The following is an 18,519-nucleotide window of genomic DNA, read 5'->3' on the forward strand; positions in this document are numbered from 1 at the left end:
TCTGAAATACTTCTGTCTAAGGGTACTTTTCGAACAGTCTTTTAGATGCTGAACACAATAACAGTATTTTAGATGTTTAACACAATCATGACTTTTCTATGTGATTTCTCAGTTAAATTTAATATGTGACACAGCAGTGGTCCGATCGGACCAATCCATCCACGGTCTCGACTGTCTTCTTATTATGAGCAGCACTATACAGCACATGTATTATTTTCAGTGTTTCCTAGATATATCTGTATCTGTTTGCCTCTAAATGTATTGTTACAGTAGTTTTATCTGTTAACAGTGTTAAATATGAGTTAGCAGTTTCACAGACAATCTCCCGTGGATCTTCCATGTAGTAAAAACTCATTTTTTTATTCATATTTAAAATTGTAAACACACAAAGTGATTACTGAAAAAGATCCTGCTTCTGCAACACATTTCAATTGTAACTGTTATTTTTTATGTAATTAAAGATTTTAAGAATTAAAAAGTATTTGTCAAGTGAAGAATAATTGACTGCAGTTCATTGAATTATTCGAAAATAGTTCACACCTGTGATGCACGTAAAGTCGCCATTACACATTTAGTGTGTACTATTTTCGAATAATTCAACATACCAGAGTCGATTATTCTGCAATTTTTAATAGATGTCTGAACAATGATAGCCAGACCCAAAAAAAGGCTAAATTTAAGCTATCAGGGAAAATCTAAAAATCATCTAACTATAGTACAAAACTAGACTAGTCATCAAATACACAGATTAGACAGACTTCACATTGCTGCATATATGATGACTGGTCTAGTTTTGGGCTTTTGTTAAACATATATTAGACTTCTTTTAAATATAAATGTAATGATTAAAATATGTTTGCTACAATGCTTATGTTCCCACAACCAAAGCCACCATGTTGTATTCCAGACATTTCTCAGGTTTTTGTCCTCAAACTTCTCCTGTGTGTAAAACGAGTTTCTTACATATCCAAAGCTTTCTGTTGTGTTTTGATGTGATTTTTGACAGTAAAAATAACTGTAATCATTCAGTGTAGTGATATGGATATGTGCTCAAAATCTGCCAAATCTGCTTTAGCTGTGTGTTTATCTGAAAATAACAACGCCTTAGAAAGTTTATCAGCCAATCAAAATCAAGCGTTATACAAACTCATAATGTCTTTTTTCTTTATTGAGTAGTTTGGGGACGTACAACTGTATGTTAATGAATGTTTTATTTAAATATTGATCTTCTATTTTCTTCAATCGTAGAATCTTGAGAGCAAAATGATCAGATTTCTGAAGAATGAACTGGAAAACTTTAAGAAAATATTACAAGATTAACAGACAAGAGTTTGTAAAGGACTTTAATGAGCACAGAAGCAGCTCTTGATCTGACACTCTTCTTCCAAAGAAAGATGAAGCAAGATAAAGCTGCTGATACTCCTGAGGGTAAGAGACTCATGGCCATCTGTCAGACTGACACTTTCAAATATAGCTGGAAAAGTCAAGACTAAAACTCTCTGCCTCTTTGCTTCTGTGTTTAGATGAGCTGCTCTTCATTAATCAGCTTAAATATAGCCTGAAGAAGAAATATCAAAGTGTGTTTGAAGGTGTTGCTCAGCAAGGAGACTCCACACTTCTGAATAACATCTACACAGATCTCTATATCACTCAGGGTGGGAGTGAACAGGTCAACACTGAAAATGAGATAAGACAGATTGAAGCTGCTTCCAGACGTCATCAATTACTAGAGATACAGGTTGAATGCAAACATTTGTTTGAAGCTCCTAAACAAGACGAGCAGATCAGAACTGTCCTGACAAAAGGAGTTGCTGCCATCGGGAAATCAGTCTCTGTGCAAAAGTTTGTTCTGGATTGGGCTGAAGGAAAAGAAAATCAAGACATCAGCTTCATATTTTCTCTTCCATTTAGAGAGATGAACTTAATGGAAAAGAAAAGACAAAGTTTAAAAGACCTCATAACTCAGTTTTTCCCAGAGACTAAAGGACTGAACCTTACAAGAAGCACACGATTCAAAGTCCTGTTCATCCTTGATGGATTGGATGAATGTCGTCTTCCTCTGAACTTTGCTGGTAATGAGACGTGTCGTGATGTATCTTCAGCAGTCTCTCTGGATGTTCTCCTGACGAACCTCATCAAGGGAAATCTGCTTCCTTCTGCACTCATCTGGATCACTAGCAGACCAGCAGCTGCCAGTAAGATTCCTGCTGACTGTATCGACCGGCTGACAGAGATACGAGGATTTAATGATGCCCAAAAGGAGGAGTACTTCAGAAAGAGACTCACAGATCAGAATCAGGCCAGAGAAATCATTGATCACATTAAACAGTCAAAGAGTCTCTTTATTATGTGCCACATCCCAGTCTTCTGCTGGATTTCAGCCACTGTTCTCCAGAATATTTTGAAGGAGAACAGAAATACTGAACTGAAACACAGGGCTAATGCTGAAACACTGCAGGAATCTCCCAAGACTCTGACACAGATGTACACACACTTTCTCCGCTTTCAGATTCAGCAGAGCAGAAGAAAGTATGATGGAGAAAACACACCAGATGTCTGCTGGGATCCAAACGTCATCCTTTCACTGGGGAAACTGGCCTTCCAGCAGCTGGAAAGAAACAATGTGATCTTCTATGAGAGCGATCTGAAAGACTGTGGCATTGACGTCTATAAGGCATCGGTGTACTCAGGCATGTGTACCCAGATCTTTAAGAAGGAGACAGGATTTGTTCTTCATACCATGCACTGCTTTCTTCACTTGAGCATTCAAGAGTTCATTGCAGCCCTTTACCAACATCTGTTTCTAGACAGAGACAAGACACAAGCAGAAAAAAGTAGACATGAGTCCATGATTGATTTGCTGAAGACTGCAGTAGACAAGGCTCTGGAAAGTGAGAATGGACATCTGGACCTTTACCTTCGCTTCCTTCTTGGTCTGTTACTCCAGTCCAATCGACAACTCTTACGAGGCCTGTTGACACAGCAGGATGACAGTGACCAAAGCAAAGAGGAAATAATTGCATACATCAAGCAGAAACTTGAAGGAAATCTGTCTCCAGAGAGATCCATCAATCTGTTCTACTGTCTGAATGAACTGAACGACCAAACTCTGCTGAAAGAGATTCAGTCTCACCTTAGTAGAGGAAGTCTATCATCTGCTCGCCTTTCACCTGCCCAGTGGTCTGCTCTGGTCTTTGTGTTGTTGACCTCAGAGGAGGAGCTGGAGGAGTTTGAGCTTCAGAAATTCCAGAGATCAGACGAGTGTCTCATCAGACTATCAGCAGTCATCAAATCCACCAAAAGAGCTCTGTAAGTCAAAGTGCTTCTTTCTTTCAAATGTAGAATTCCATCTATTAGCCCAATGACGAAACTAACAGCATGGTCGAAGGTTAAATGCATGTTAGCCTTTTCTAGTGCTTCTGAAAAGAATTTTGTTATTTATTAGAATTTATTTATATTTGTTTTTTAGCTTCGAATTTAATCTGACTCCAATTTTAAGTGATCGTAAACTTTAGCCTGTATTTCTATTTGTAAGAACGGATCACATTCATCATTTATGACTTAATTTAGAGTTTTGATTTATATCTGTTCCCATACTCTTCAGTTATATGTTCATTAGGGACCAAATGCCGCTCAGAGTTTCACGCCCCGGGTTTTGCATGTCTTCTCACGGACAGTATGTCGACACCACATGTAGGGTTAGCTAATACTTAGATAGTCTGGTTGCAAACTGCTCACATATCCTAAAATAGTAGTTGATTTAGCCACTTCCATACAACTTGCTAATTTCAGCGAGTAGATGATTAAAGATCTCCATGCTGTCATGCTAAAATGGCTCTGTACAGTCAAATGTGTCTTTAGAATCAAAAGTCTAATCATGTCAAATCATAAAGGTAGTGCAGACTCCACTAATCTACTGGATATAAAAGATTTCAGGAGAATTCAGAATGAATCAAAACTTAACATTTTATTTGTCAGGTAAAATTGTATTATGCCAATTACATAATAAAACAATCAGAAAGCCAATTCAGAGATGATACTGTGAAAATACAACATCCATTATTTAAGATAAATCAAAGAGTTAGAGATGTATACCTGACCAGAGAAGTAGGTAGTAACGAGTTACATTTACTTCATTACATTTACTTGAGTTAAATTCTTGGGTAACGTGTACTTTTAGAGTACATTTAAAAATGTGTGTATTTTTACTCTTACTCAAGTAAATTATTAGAGAAAAATCATTACTCTACACTACATTTGGCGGCGTTCCTCCGTTACTGATAATAAATATGATCCATATATCTTGTTTGCAAATATCACGGGGCGCCGCTGCATTGGAGAGGTTGTGTCACGAGAGGTTGCTATAGAGACGTGTCTCCCGCTTTTGCTTTGAGCGAGGGCTCCTGTTGGAATAATGGCTGAAGTCTAGGAAGACGTGTGAGTTTATACTGCTGTCCTGCCTTGTTGCAATCTGCGGCTCAGAGAAGGACGGTGACGCTGTCTGTGCAGTGAGTTTATCGGACCAGGTCACCTGGCCTCAAGTTCAGTCTTTGTTTTTACTCCAAGATATCAACAAGAATAGTTTCATAATGTGATGCATGCATCAAACTGACATCGCAACATATACATGAATGACAGCTCTGACCTGAAAAAAAAAAACACGTAGTGGTAAGTGGCAAACTTATCCATGTTTTTAGACCTTATTAATGGTAACTATGGGATAACTAAAAAAACTGCTGTTTAATAGAATAACTGATTAGCCCTCATTAGTCATTGAACCATTAAATATATAACATTTAAACATAATTCTTTTTACTTACAATTGCTTTAACAAAAATATATTATCAACACATTTCTATAGTTTTGATATCTCATTTATAACTGGTTTCTTTTATCTTTGCCATGATGGCAGTACATAATATTTGACTAGATATTTTTCAAGACACTAGATATTTCTTCACCTTAGAATGATAAGGTTCTATCTGACATTTTTGTCAAAACTAAGTTATTGACATATTCTTCATGAATTACAGCATATTTACATTATAGGATTTTTTAAATATACGTTGTTTAAATGACACATACAATTCGCTGTATGGAATGCAAAAACTTTGAAGCTCAACATCTCAAAATCATTCAGAACGCAGATAGAACCTTATAATTCTTAGGTGACGATTTTTCAAATTACATTTAAAGGCTTAACCAGGTTATTTCAACAAGTTAGGGTAATAAATGGTTTGTTCTGTAGACAATCAAAATAAATATTGCTTAAGGAGGCTAATAATTTTGACATTAAAATGGTTTTAAAAACATAAAAAATTTTACTGTGGGGTGGGGGGGGGGGGGGGGGGGGGGGGGGGGGGGCATGGGTAGGGTCAAAGTGATAGAGCTTTTTCAGTAGCAGCTCCAAGACTATGGAACGATCTTCCAATCTCCATAAGAACTTCTCCAACTCTTGAGTCTTTTTAGAGGTAACTGAAACACTTATTTTCTTCAGCTTTTACTCGTGTTGTGAGTTTATGTACTTTGGTTCCTTCTATGTTTACATGTATTATGTGTGTTTTATGTACAGCACTTTGATACCCATTGTGGTTGGTTGAAAGTGCTCTAGAAATAAACTGAGTTGAGTTGATCAGGATAAACAGCTGGAGCACAGAGCTATAGTGGAGCTGGTAAAACCCTCCATGATGATGTGTGCACACCTTTCTGGAGGTTTCAAACACCTCTAGACTGCCTGGATGTCCTTAAAGGGGTGGTCTAGAGCAGCAGTTCCCAACAGGGGGGTCGCGGCCCACAAGGGGGCCTCAGAGAGTTTTGTGGGGGGTCACGTCATATTTTAAAAAAAATCTTAGCAGTGGACAGTTAGGAGAATGATCATGCTGCTTTAGTTCATTTTATCCCCTAGCTCAGTGGTCCTCAACCACCGGTCCGTGGATCAATTGGTACCGGGCCACACAAGAAATCATTAATTATTTTCATTTTATTTATTATCTGAGCAAAATAAGTGCAAAATAAGTAAGAAACAGACGTCTATAAAAAGTTACTTTGCTAAGGGGAAAAGGCCAAGTGAAGGACCTGCGAACTGCCAAGGAATAGATCCGCAACCCACTTGTCAACAAATCAGGTGAATCCACCATGGCTGTGCAAGAAGATCAACTGATGGAGATTGCAAATGATGGCGGCCTTTTAGGGGGCGTTCGCATATCGCGTATTTCTAGAGTCTACACAAGTTTGTTGTTTCCAGTGGAGGTGCGCGACGTGATGCGCTCACACCAATGAACCCCAGCCCGCGAGCGCATTGCGAGTCACGTGACAAGAATTGATCGATCAGCTTCAGCTTATTTGGAATTTCGGTAAGACTAATTTATTCAGACAAACACAGAACACACAAACACTGCAGTGCAGTCCTTAGTACTTTTCTTCATAGATAAAACTTGTATCAGAGAGTGACAGCAATGTTTTGTCAAGTTTGTCATCCTCTGAGAAAACGGCTGATGCTTGCATAGCAACCCCCCACCCCCGCAGTAAAATTGTCAAGCATTGACCTCTCTACGGTGATAAAAAGGTTGAGGATCACTGCCCTAGCTGACCAAAAATGGACAAATTTGTAATCTGTCCTCCACAAAAAAGACAGTCTCACTGATTCGCCTCGCAGTAATCCTCACACTAATTGATAGAGCATAACAAATAACATGCAAGTAGTACATTGTAATAGACTATATTATTTTTTTCTCCATATAAACCAGTGTGAATACTGATATTTTTGTTATTGAATTTCAAATAGGGCCAATTTAAAGGCCAAAGGCTCACGTTTTTCGTTTTTATCCAGCACCTGTTTTACGCAGCGGATGCCCTTCCAGCTGCAACCCATCTCTGGGGAACATTAGGCTATAATTTGTGCATAAACATATCTAGATATAGTAATAAACATACCGTTTGTTTGAAAACAACATTTTTTGTCATCAATACTGCAAACTTATATGAGCGATTACATCATTAAATGTGAAGGGGGCCTTACAATATTTTTTGGGGAAAAAGGGGGTCTCAGGCAAAAAAAGGTTGGGAACCACTGGTCTAGAGTGTATTTTTAAGGCTTGGTTGTGTTGATAAGATGCAATACAATGTGTGCTCAAGCTTCACTTGTAGAAAATCAGCTTATTTTTTCATATTTTACTTTAATCATATATAGCTACTCCGCTAACACGAAGACAAATGTCATATTTCTTACTTCCTCTGAAAGGCCCACCCTCAAGAGGCTCTGATTAGTCTGCTAACATACTGTGCTGTGATTTGCGGATTGGCTCCACGTCACCAGGAAAAGTGTCACGGCTCTACAAGCATGCACTTTTGCGCTGTGTAAATACTATCAGTCAGAGTAGCTGTTAGCCGTATCGGTGTGAGCCTGAATCAGACAGAAAATGACACAGAGGACACAGCTGAACCTCACGCCTGCTCTCTAAAATATCATCTGACAAGTGTTTTTCACATATGTTCAGAATAAGCATGTGTGAGTAATATGAAACATTCTCATATCTTTGGCTAGTTTGTTATTTGAGATGCAGAATGCAGGGAAAGTGTCCCGATAGAGAGACACTGCAGCGCTGCTGAATATTGTGTGTGTATAGCTAAATTGTTAGCTGTGCCAAACAGCATTTTCCATTGTTTACATACTTGTTTACGCCCTGCTACAACATACCATAAGCGCTAAAAACTGTGTTTGATGTACTAGAAAACATTGAAACTGCTGTACTAAACACAACTGAAATGGTGGACATGGCTGGAAATGGCTGAGGAGCTGCAGGCAAGATTATAGGGCAGGCAGTCCTTATCACTGACATGGAGGAATCTTTAGAAACAAAAACACATGTTTCCTCCAAACAGCAAACAACAAAGAAATATATAAAATAAATAAATATATTCAGTTACATATGCATCTGTTTCACTTTATTTTGTAAAGTGCTTTGTGATGCAACTTGTAAAGATGCTACAGAAAATTATTGTTATTATTTTGTTTGTTAAATAATAATAAATAAAACAATTCTTGTCTTGCAGTGTTAGGTGTTTAATGAAGAGTTGGGCTATTGGAACATTTGAAGGAAGCCATTTAATTGTGTTTTATGGACATAAATATTATTTAAAGCTAAAATCACCAGATGTGCTCACTAATTACACCAGTCACTACAGTCATATGTGCTTCAGACTATTAAACACACCAGATGAACACATGCTTATTGTTTTTGTCCTCTACACAGGCTACAGTGTGGTAATCTCACTGTTCGGTGCTGTGAAAGTTTGTCTTCAGTTCTACAATCCTCAAACTGTGTCCTGAGAGAGCTGGACCTGAGTAACAATGACCTGCAGGATTCAGGAGTGAAGCTTCTCTCTGATGGACTGAAGAGTCAACACTGTAAACTGGAGACACTGAGGTAAATGATTCTCCACTCAACAATAACTACAGTCAGACAGTTTCATATTAGGGCTTTTCATGCTTGAACATGTTAACCCTGGGTGATACTAAACCCCAGATAACAGGAATTATGGTTGATCAGTAATTGTGTGTTACAATGTTTCACACTGCTCATACTATACCTATAGTTAACCCTCAGGGGTCTAAGGTGATTTTGGGGCCCCTGAGATGTTTTGACATGCCCTGACATTTGTGCAAACTATGCTACAATAATATGTGAGAAATATTGATGTACATTATTGTGTTTTTTTTTAGAACAAAAATATGCGTGGTTAGTATGTTTTAGAGAATTTTTTTTGCTGATTTAAGGTCCAAAGAACCACACTGAATGTGCCTGAATAATACTTTAGAATATTTACTTCACAATTAAGTGGAAATTATTCTGTTCTCTCATTTAAAGAAAACATTACAATGATTTACATTTTGTTACGTTTGTTTTGGCTCCTCTCAGCTCTATGCGTGAGTGACAATGGTCATGAATAATTCACACTTGAAGAGACAACAGACACTCCCCCACTCACCCATCAAGGGCATGGTACAGCAATGTCCATCTGCAACAGCTAGCCCAAACTAAATGCTTGTTGTATTGCTTGCTGTATGACCATGTAAACACTCTGGGTGAACAATATACAGTGCACAAATCTCGCTTTTAAATTCATATTTTTAATAAGAAGTAGTTTGTACTTATATATTAGATTAGCCAAATCTGGAGCTTATCTAACAAAATAACTTATGATAACGCTCCAAAACTAGTACTAGTATTTATGTTATTGAAAAATGTTAAATACAAATTTTAAAAAAAGGTAAAATCAAGAGAAGCAAAACAATGGAACAATTTTGTTTAAATTTTGTAGGGTTTTTTTGCAATATTTAGCTTGAATTTAAATATATTATTTTTCTATTTCTGAATATGTTTGGTGACTAAAATATTATTTTCATAAATATTTCTGTTTAATAAATCTGTTTTGTTTAAATGCACCAAAATACACTGCCTATATTGACTGAGAAATGGAGGAAAGTATTGATTTTCAAAACGGGCTGTACTCCATTATGCTGAGTACTGTATTTGCACTTATACAGCGTTAAGATATATGTTTAAAATGGTATAAAACGTGTCGCAAAACTATCTTGTGCATTAATTCAGCATTTAATAATCATTTCTGAACAAAATGACAAAAGCTTTAAACACAAGAATAAATAATACTTTAAACATGAAAAACAATTCCTTTAAATCTAAATCATATTTGAAGACCTTTTATAGAGATTTCCCCAAATAGTTGCAGTCTTAGTTCACTTATAGAAAACTTCACCAGGTTGTGACTATGTCTGTGGGTGTCAACATTTAAAATCACTTTCCGTGTGAAAGTGAACCGCAGCAAGAACAAAAATAAACATTGTAACAGTTTTAATCCCTGTTTCAGAACAAAACAGTCAATCTACAAGTGTGAAAGCAGCACGTTAAACGTTAAAGTGAAGCTGTTTTGTGTCCTGGTGAAGTTTTGACCTGTTCTGATATGTGCAATTTCAGTTTCTTGAAAACAGAAAAATCACATCACAAAGTTTCTGAAAATAATCCTGATTACTCGTTCATCTAAAACAAGATATTGTAAATATTGAATATTGATGTGTTTCTCACCTGACAGAATAAAAGTCCCCTAATGGTCCATCAGTGTGGATGTGACTGTCAGTCAGGTGATAAATACATGAAAACAGTGGGTTAGTGTTTGTTTGAGCTCATTTTGTTTTAGTTCACAACAGAAACAAATCTAAATTATGAAATCTATTGTGTTTTCTGCATGACTTCAAGATGATCTTCTGAGGTCAAGTGTGTCTTATTCCTCACAGCAGACTTTACAGCTAGATTTGATGTATTATGAACAATGTCTTTGCTCTGTACAGTTATAAAGATGATTTTTAGTCCTTGTTGAGTGTGTGAGTGTGTTTGCTGATCTCAGGGCTTGATCAATAAGGAGAGGTGATCAGGATGTGTGTGTTCATCACTGCTGTTGACATGAGTAGAAACAGCAGTCAGCATCTTCACAACACAAAGAGATGTGTGTGATTTGTCCAACTGTGTGATGTGAACTCTTGCTGTATTTGTAGATTGTCTGGCTGTATGGTGACAGAGGAAGGCTGTGGTTTTCTGTCTTCAGCTCTGACTTCAAACCCCTCACACCTGAGAGAGCTGGATCTGAGCTACAATCATCCAGGAGATTCAGGAGTCAAGCTGCTCTCTGAACAACTGGAGGATCCAAACTACACACTGGACAAACTCAAGTATGTGGAGCATCACTGGCCTTGTGCTTTTCCACTGAATGGCTTTAAAAAGACACTAGAAAGCTCTTTTCTGATCTTCAGTTTTCTGTGAGAGTTATGGGGTGAGGACAGATAGAACGTTTACATTTAGTCATTTAGCAGACGCTTTTATCCAAAGCGACTTATAAATGAGGACAAGGAAGCAATTTACACAACTATAAGAGCAGCAGTGTTTTTTTTGAGAGAGAGAGAGTACAGTTAGTGGTATAGCCAGAGAGGCAGTTACAGATTAGGAAGGAAAGTGGAGACTAAACAGTTGAGTTTTTAGTCGTTTCTTGAAGACAGCAAGTGACTCGGCTGTTCTGATGTAGTTAGGGAGTTCATTCCACCAACTGGGCAGATTGAATGCAAGAGTTCGGGAAAGTGATTTCTTCCCTCTTAGGGATGGAACCACGAGGTGACGTTCATTCACAGAATGCAAGTTTCTGGAGGGCACATAAATCTGCAGAAGTGAGAGCAGATAAGAAGGAGCAAAGCCAGAGGTCGCTTTGTAAGCAAACATCAGAGCTTTGAATTTGATGCGAGCAGCAACTGGCAGCCAGTGCAAACGGGTGAGTAGCGGAGTGACATGTGCTCTTTTGGGTTCATCAAAGAGGTTTGATAGAATTAGCTGGAAGTCCAGCTAGTAGAGAGTTGCAATAATCCAGTTTGGAGAGAACAAGAGCTTGAACAATAAGTTGAGCTGCATGTTCAGATATGAAGGGTCGGACCTTTCTGATGTTATAGAGTGCGAATCTGCAAGATCGAGCAGTTCTAGAAATGTGGTCAGAGAAGTTTAGTTGGTCATCAATCGTTACTCCAAGGCTTTTTACCATTTTGGATGCAGTGATGGTTGCTCCATCCATCTGTATTGAAAAGTTATGGTGAAGAGTCGGGTTGGCAGAAACTTCAAGCATTTCCGTTTTCGTGAGGTTAAGCTGAAGATGATGATCTTTCATCCAGAGTGAAATGTCTGACAGGCAGGCTGAGATGCGAGCTGGAACCGAGGGATCATCAGGGTGAAAAGAAAGGTATAGCTGGTATATCATCAGCATAGCAGGGGTAGGAAAATCCATGTTTCTGGATGACTGGTCCTAAAGATGTCATGTAGATGGAGAAGAGAAGTGGCCCAAGAACAGAGCCCTGAGGTACCCCAGTGTTTAGATGCTGTAGGTTGGACACCTCTCCCCTCCAAGACACCCTGAATGACCTGTCAGAGAGGTAAGATCTGAACCATTGAATAACAGTGCCTGCAACGCCCAGTGATGTCAAAAGCAGCTGATAAATCCAGCAAGATGAGGACAGATGATTTAGTCTGCTTTAGCCAGTCTGAGATCCTCCACGACCGAGACCAGGGCAGTCTCAGTTGAGTGGCCTTTCTTAAAGCCAGATTGCTTGTTGTCCATGAGGTTGTTTTGAGTAAGAAAGTCAAGGACTTAATTGAACACTACTTTCTCCAAAATCTTGGCCATGAATGGAAGCAGGGATACCGGTCGGTAGTTTTCAAATAGCGTTTGATCCAGGTTGGGTTTCTTTAGCAGTGGGGTTACCCTAGCCTGCTTAAATGAAGTAGGGAATAGACCAGAGTCAAGAGATGTGTTAATTATGTGAGTCAGTGTTGGTATGACTGCAGGAGAAATGGCTTGCAAGAGATGAGAAGGAATGGGATCAAGCGGACAGGTGGTTGCATGGCTAGATAGCACGAGATTGGACACCTCAGACTCAGAGAGCTGGGAAAAAGAGGTGAGTGTGTGTGGTGTTGGTGGTGTATCTTGCGTGTTTGTTGTAGGTGCCACAAATTGAGCACTGATTTTTGCAGTTTTGGTGCAAAACAATGTAGCAAAGTCATCAGTAGTGAGTGTGGAGGATGCGGGTGGAGGAGGAGGATAGAGGAGGGAGGAAATGTTTTAAAAAGTAAGCGAGGATTGGTGGCACTGTTGATTTTCTGACGAAAGTATGTCTGCTTTGCAGAAGTAACCTCAGCCAGAAGAGTTTAGTATGTTATGAGCTGTTCAGAATTTTTAGTTTTTCGCCAAATTCTCTCTGCAACCCGAAGTTTTGAGCGATGCTCACGGAGAACATCAGAGAGCCAGGGTGCAGGGCTGGCACGGGCTGGCCTAGATGTAAGAGGACATAGTCTGTCTAGACATGATGCTAGTGTGGAGCAAAGTGTATCAATGGCACTGTTCGTATCAAGTGCAGAGAGTTTGCAAGATGGAGGAAGAGAGTCTGAAACAATGGTGGATAGTCTATTGGGTGAGAGAGAGCGTAGGTTTCTGCGAAAGGCAACTAGAGTTGGAGTGTGTGGCGGCTCAGGAGTAATGTGGATGTTGAGAGACAGAAGGAAATGATCCGATGTTTGTAGTGGAGTTACTAGTGTTTGATCAGCGAAGCAATGTCGAGTGTAAATAAGGTCTAGTTGATTACCTGATTTGTGAGTAGCAGAAGTAGGTGCTCTTTTGAGGTCAAAAGAGGCAAGCAGAGTCTGGAAGTCAGCAGCTTGAGGTCTTTCAATGTGAATGTTGAAGTCACCTAGCACCAACAAGGCAGTGTCCATGGATACAGCTTGTAGAGAATTACAGTCATGTCTATGAAGAGCAAATTACTGAGTGTGAAATGAATCTCCTCTGTATATGTTGGAGTGTTTTGGCTCAGTTGTGACATTAAGCGGGACACACTGTACAGTTTCAGCATTTGAGCTGAGCAGAGAAACTTCTTCCTCCATTTGTGCTGAAGAATCCTCCAATATCAGGTCAGGAATAGGGTTAGAGATTGAACATGCATTCAGATTCTGAAATCAGACACTTGGATTAATGTTCAGACTCTTGTTCTAAAATCAACATCTGGATTCCTCTTCTCTGTGCACACATGTGTATTTTTCACTTGCTAATCTGTCAGGAACTGGCGAGCAGCTTTAATAATTTGAACATAGTTTAGAGATGGACTGCAACATGTGCTCAAAGGCTGCATGTGCTGAAGAACGATGGCAAAGCTAAGTGTGATCACTGTAATAAATGAATGTTGCAGCAGGGTGTCTCCATCAACATGAGCAGTATCTGCGCTCGCTTCACCAACAGCAGAGGAAAAGAACGCACTGTGTTAGATTCATTGTGCATCCTGGCTGGAACCAACAAGTGTTGTGTGTTTTAACTGAAGAGTTTGGAGCGTGTAGCTGAGCAGCTCAGTGCTAGCTTTAGCTTATTAGCTGAGGGGGAAACTAAACAGCTCATTCTCTCCATCTGTGCGTGTTTACAGTCTGGATCATGGAGGAGACACGAGGATTACAGCAGGACCACGCAAATGTAGGACTACACACACACACACACACACACACATACAGCTGTGGTTATTAATGTTTGTGTTCTTGTGTTCAGATGTCTGTTTCCTCACACTGGATCCAAACACATTATACACTGGTCTCATTCTGTCTGAAGAGAACAGAGAGGTGAAGAGTGTGGAAGAGAATCAGTCGTATCCTGATCATCCAGACAGATTTGATTATTATCGTCAGGTGTTGTGCAGAGAGAGTGTGTGTGGATGCTGTTACTGGGAGATTGACTGGAGTGGAGATGTTGGTGTGTGTATATCAGTGTCATATAAGAGCATCTGCAGGAAGGGACGAGGTGCTGAGTGTTGGTTTGGATATAATGCTCAGTCCTGGAGTTTGATCTGCTCTTCCTCCAGTTTCTCATTCTCACACAATCACACAGAGACTCATCTCCCAGTAGAGCCGCTCAGCAGGAGAATAGGAGTGTTTGTGGATCACAGTGCAGGAACTCTGATCTTCTACAACATCTATAGAGACACAATGAGGCTCATCCACTCAGTCCAGACCACATTCACTGAGCCGCTCTGGCCTGGGTTTTGGGTTGGTTCTGGATCATTAGTGAAACTGTGCTGAAGACTGAGGAGATATTTACCCAGAATCCTCTGCAGGATCAGTCAGCAGCAGTGAGATGGTGTGTGTGTGTCTATGTGTGAGTAAAAAAAAGATATCTGTTTGTGTGTGTGTGTGTGTGTGTGTATTGCTGTGTGTACATGTGCATGTGTAAGAGAGTCTGTATTTGTGTGTGTGCAGGTGCTTGTGTGTGTGTGTGTGTGAGTGTCTGTGTGTGCATGTGTTCACTGCTCTGTGTTTGAGTGTGTGTGTGTGCGTGCACGTGTGTGAGAGAGTCTGTGTGTGTGTTTGTGTGTGTGTGGTTTGGGGGGGGGGGGGTTCATTCTATGAAACGGGTGTCATTTGTGTCCGTAACATTTGATGAGCTGCATGAAGCACAAAAATGTCCTAAAATGTGTTTACAAAGATTAAAGTGATGAATTTAAGGGTTCTTGCTAGCATGATATATTAAAAAGTATCACTATTAAAGAGAAATATATATTTTTTTACACTTTTTCATGATTACATAACACATTTCACATGTTCGTGCTGACTAACATTGCATAGCACCTAAAATATCATCAGGGTTCGTACGGGTGCTGGAAATCCTGGAAAATGCTTGATTTTTAATATAGTGTTTTCAAGGTTAGAAAAAGTGCTTGGATTTTGGACAAAGTGCTTGAACCTGCTTGAAATTGAAATTGCACGACTTGAAATTACGACCGTTTTGGTCACATATGTGCCCGAAATTTCATCTATCTGAGCTTCACGCAGAATGCCTATTTGCACTTAAAAACGGCAAACGCAGCACTCAGGAACAGTTTTAAACAGTCGTCATGTCAACTTAATGCAGTAAACAAATCCCACAACGCCCGCCCCACTGCTCTTCTGATTGGCCCACTGCTTGCAATGAATGCGAATGGATTGGTTAATGTAAGCTGTCAATCAGTTCAGATGACAGAGAGATACTGCTGTGAAAATTTAAAGGTCTGGATCCAGTCATTGGTTACCCCCAACACTGTATCCCATTGGTGTCAAATTCAGTTGCTGGAGTTCCCATCCTACTTCAACACACAAGTGCTCTATGCACTGCATGTGTTGTTCATTCATTTAATAAAAGGTTTTCATATCTGCTGATTTGTTTATTGTGTTAGACATTTTCTGTTGTATATTTGTTTGCTGCCAAAACAATAAAATACATTTGTTTAAAGATTTGATATGCTTTCTAGTTGTAATAACAGTTACGAATACTGATTAATTTTAGTAAAACTAAACTATATATACCACTGATGTGTATGCAGTAGCTGTTATGCTGTGAGTATAGAACTACAGTACAGTAACTGTAAGCAGTTTTCAGTTAGAACCGTTTTGTTCTTCAATGCTCTGTAAAGTGTCATATTGCATTCCTGGAAATGGCACACCTCCGGTTTAACTCCATCACATAATGCTGTAGCGAAGGAGAAAGCAAAAAATCCACAAGTGCTGTATGACTGCTGCATTGAACATCGGGCTTTCTGATAACGAACTGGGTAAATGTGGGCAGATAAGCCAGGATAACTTTTGTTCTGTTTGCTTGAAGATATTTGTGTCCAGGCTATCATAGATGTAAATCTCGTTGGATCCACAGAAAAGACTGCCGTTATCCAGTGGTTGTCGTTTCCGTTCATTATTTGTACAAATGGTGTCTGTGACATCACACCCCCTCAATGAACACTTTGTTAGAGCAAACTGGACTGAAACCCATGTATGTGAGGAAACTTCTGAGCAATATAAAAGGAAGCTGCCTCCACTTCATCACTGCTGAGCCAAGTGTATGGGTGAAGAATGCTAAACAATTGTTCTTGTTTCCGCTGTACCTCTTTCACCAATTTCTTGGCTTTAATTACCTCCTTTGGTGAATAATGTCCCCTAATTGGTCCACGGGACTTTTGTCTTTGTGCTCTTTTTCGTTTTTGCCCTTTCTATGAGATAAACATAACAAATAGGCATACATTTTATTAATTATTGCACCTCGGTTGTCATCTCAACTCCTATTCACCTCTGAAAATTAAGTCTTCCCTTTTTATTTTAGAAATGTGTGATTACTGTTTTACAGCAGTAAATGAGATCTATCAAGTTAGATTTGGATAAATCTATGTTTAGCAGTTTGTTATTTAAGGAAGTACACAGTAAAGTACATTAAAATATTTTATTTTGGTATGTTCTAACTTCATTTTTGTATCTAAAAGAAGTATACATATTAAGTCAATTGTTAGCACACATACTTGTCTGTCTCGTATTTGCACATAAAATTAATAGTTTTAGCTTCAAAGCATCTTTGTCTTGACTTCCTGTCTCCGGGTCCTGTGCTGCCACTGATGTTGTCTGCTTTTGTGTAGGAGTGCTGATTATCTTTGGGACAGTGGACATCTACATTTTACAAAGAGAATAGAAATTACTTTTTTTTATATTTGAGAAATGCTGAACTGGTTACATAATGCATCCAATAAACTGGTTAAATCAGCTTGTTCCATCAAATCTCTGTCCATACTATCTCACAATCTTCTGAAATTGACATTATTACTGTGCAGCTGCTTTGACAAATTAATGAATTGATAAGGTTAACCATTACCTGAAAAGCATCTTTGTCTTGGCTGCCAGCTTTTTTTGTCAGATTGTGTCTGTTTCTGAATGGGACTGTTGTTTGTCTTTGAGGCTGTATATGCCTGCATTTTACAAAAAAAGATATTAGAAATTACAAATATCTTTAACGAATGCTGAACTGGTTTGTATTTAAATGTGCTTCATGTTACCATTGTGTTTTTGAAATTAAATGGCTTGATGATGGAGGTCATGCAGACCCCTCCTCTATTTTGCTTGTGCTGCCTCCACTTCTCCTTCAGGATACGGTGTTCCTATAATATTAAATACTAATTTGTGTAAAAGTGCCTATTTTCTAATATTTGTATAATTGTTATAGAATTCCAGAGAAGTTGAAGACAATATTCCCATTATTTACACAAAATATTTATGATAGTGTGGTTTCACAATAAAAAAAGTTACACACTAACATATTTTGAAGCATAACACTTAACAAGTTTACATGTTTAAATACAATATAATGTAGACTGTTTTACCTTTCTTTTTGTGATGCGTTGAGCATCACTATATTCCCTCAGAAGTGCAGTGTGTGTGTTTTTGTTGGTCATAATAAAGTCATCAAGTCTGGTCAGTCATATTCCTTTAAAATGTATTTTCTTCAAGTCTGTAGTAACTTACAAACACAAGGGAGAGACAACCAACCATAAATATAATCTACAAAATCCCACTGACTCCATAATTTCTTGTGTCTTGTATTCCTGTGTGCAGTGGCAGAGCTAGAATTTTTTCACAGTTGGTGGTCAGGAGGTTGCCATGCACACACACAAACAAAATGAAAGTGTTTAGTAAACCCAAATCAATTTCATTACCAACATATAATTCAACTGCTGTGGGATCCAATGAAAGGTGTAGGGTATGTTTGAACCTGATCTGCCTGTTTGTGCTTCTTTATAAATAAGTCTGATATCTCGCCCTTTCTTTTCATGTTTAATTGACCCTGTGTAAAAATATTACAATCTGGTAACATCTGATCCAGTTAGAGACACATTTATCTTAATTAAAAATATCCATTATCATACCTGCACATTAACATCAGCAACCGATCTAAAAAAAACATTTTTCTGAAGACAGTATATGAGCTGGCTATTCCATTTCAGATGAATTTAACTCACAAACAGCTAGCCTAACATTACTCCCCCATATTAGCAAAATTAAATATAATAACTTGCATACATGCAGGGCTAGACTGGGAAAAAAACGGTCCTGGTATATTGGACCAGAGCGCCCCACTACATGCAAT

At 38.7% G+C, this 18,519-nt stretch overlaps 1 protein-coding gene across 1 annotated transcript; it reads left to right on the forward strand.

The window, feature by feature from the left end:
* The first annotated feature begins 1,248 nt into the window (after positions 1-1,248).
* Positions 1,249-17,489, forward strand: LOC130222223 (NACHT, LRR and PYD domains-containing protein 3-like). Its single transcript, XM_056454857.1, is given in 8 exon segments — positions 1,249-1,316; positions 1,318-1,350; positions 1,352-1,428; positions 1,524-3,309; positions 8,253-8,426; positions 10,571-10,744; positions 14,018-14,064; positions 14,137-17,489. Coding segments are annotated over 8 exon segments (2,871 nt in total). The 5' UTR covers positions 1,249-1,263; the 3' UTR covers positions 14,664-17,489.
* The last annotated feature ends 1,030 nt before the right edge of the window (positions 17,490-18,519 follow it).

This window comes from Danio aesculapii, chromosome 4 (assembly GCF_903798145.1).
Source record: "Danio aesculapii chromosome 4, fDanAes4.1, whole genome shotgun sequence".
NCBI lineage: Eukaryota > Metazoa > Chordata > Actinopteri > Cypriniformes > Danionidae > Danio > Danio aesculapii.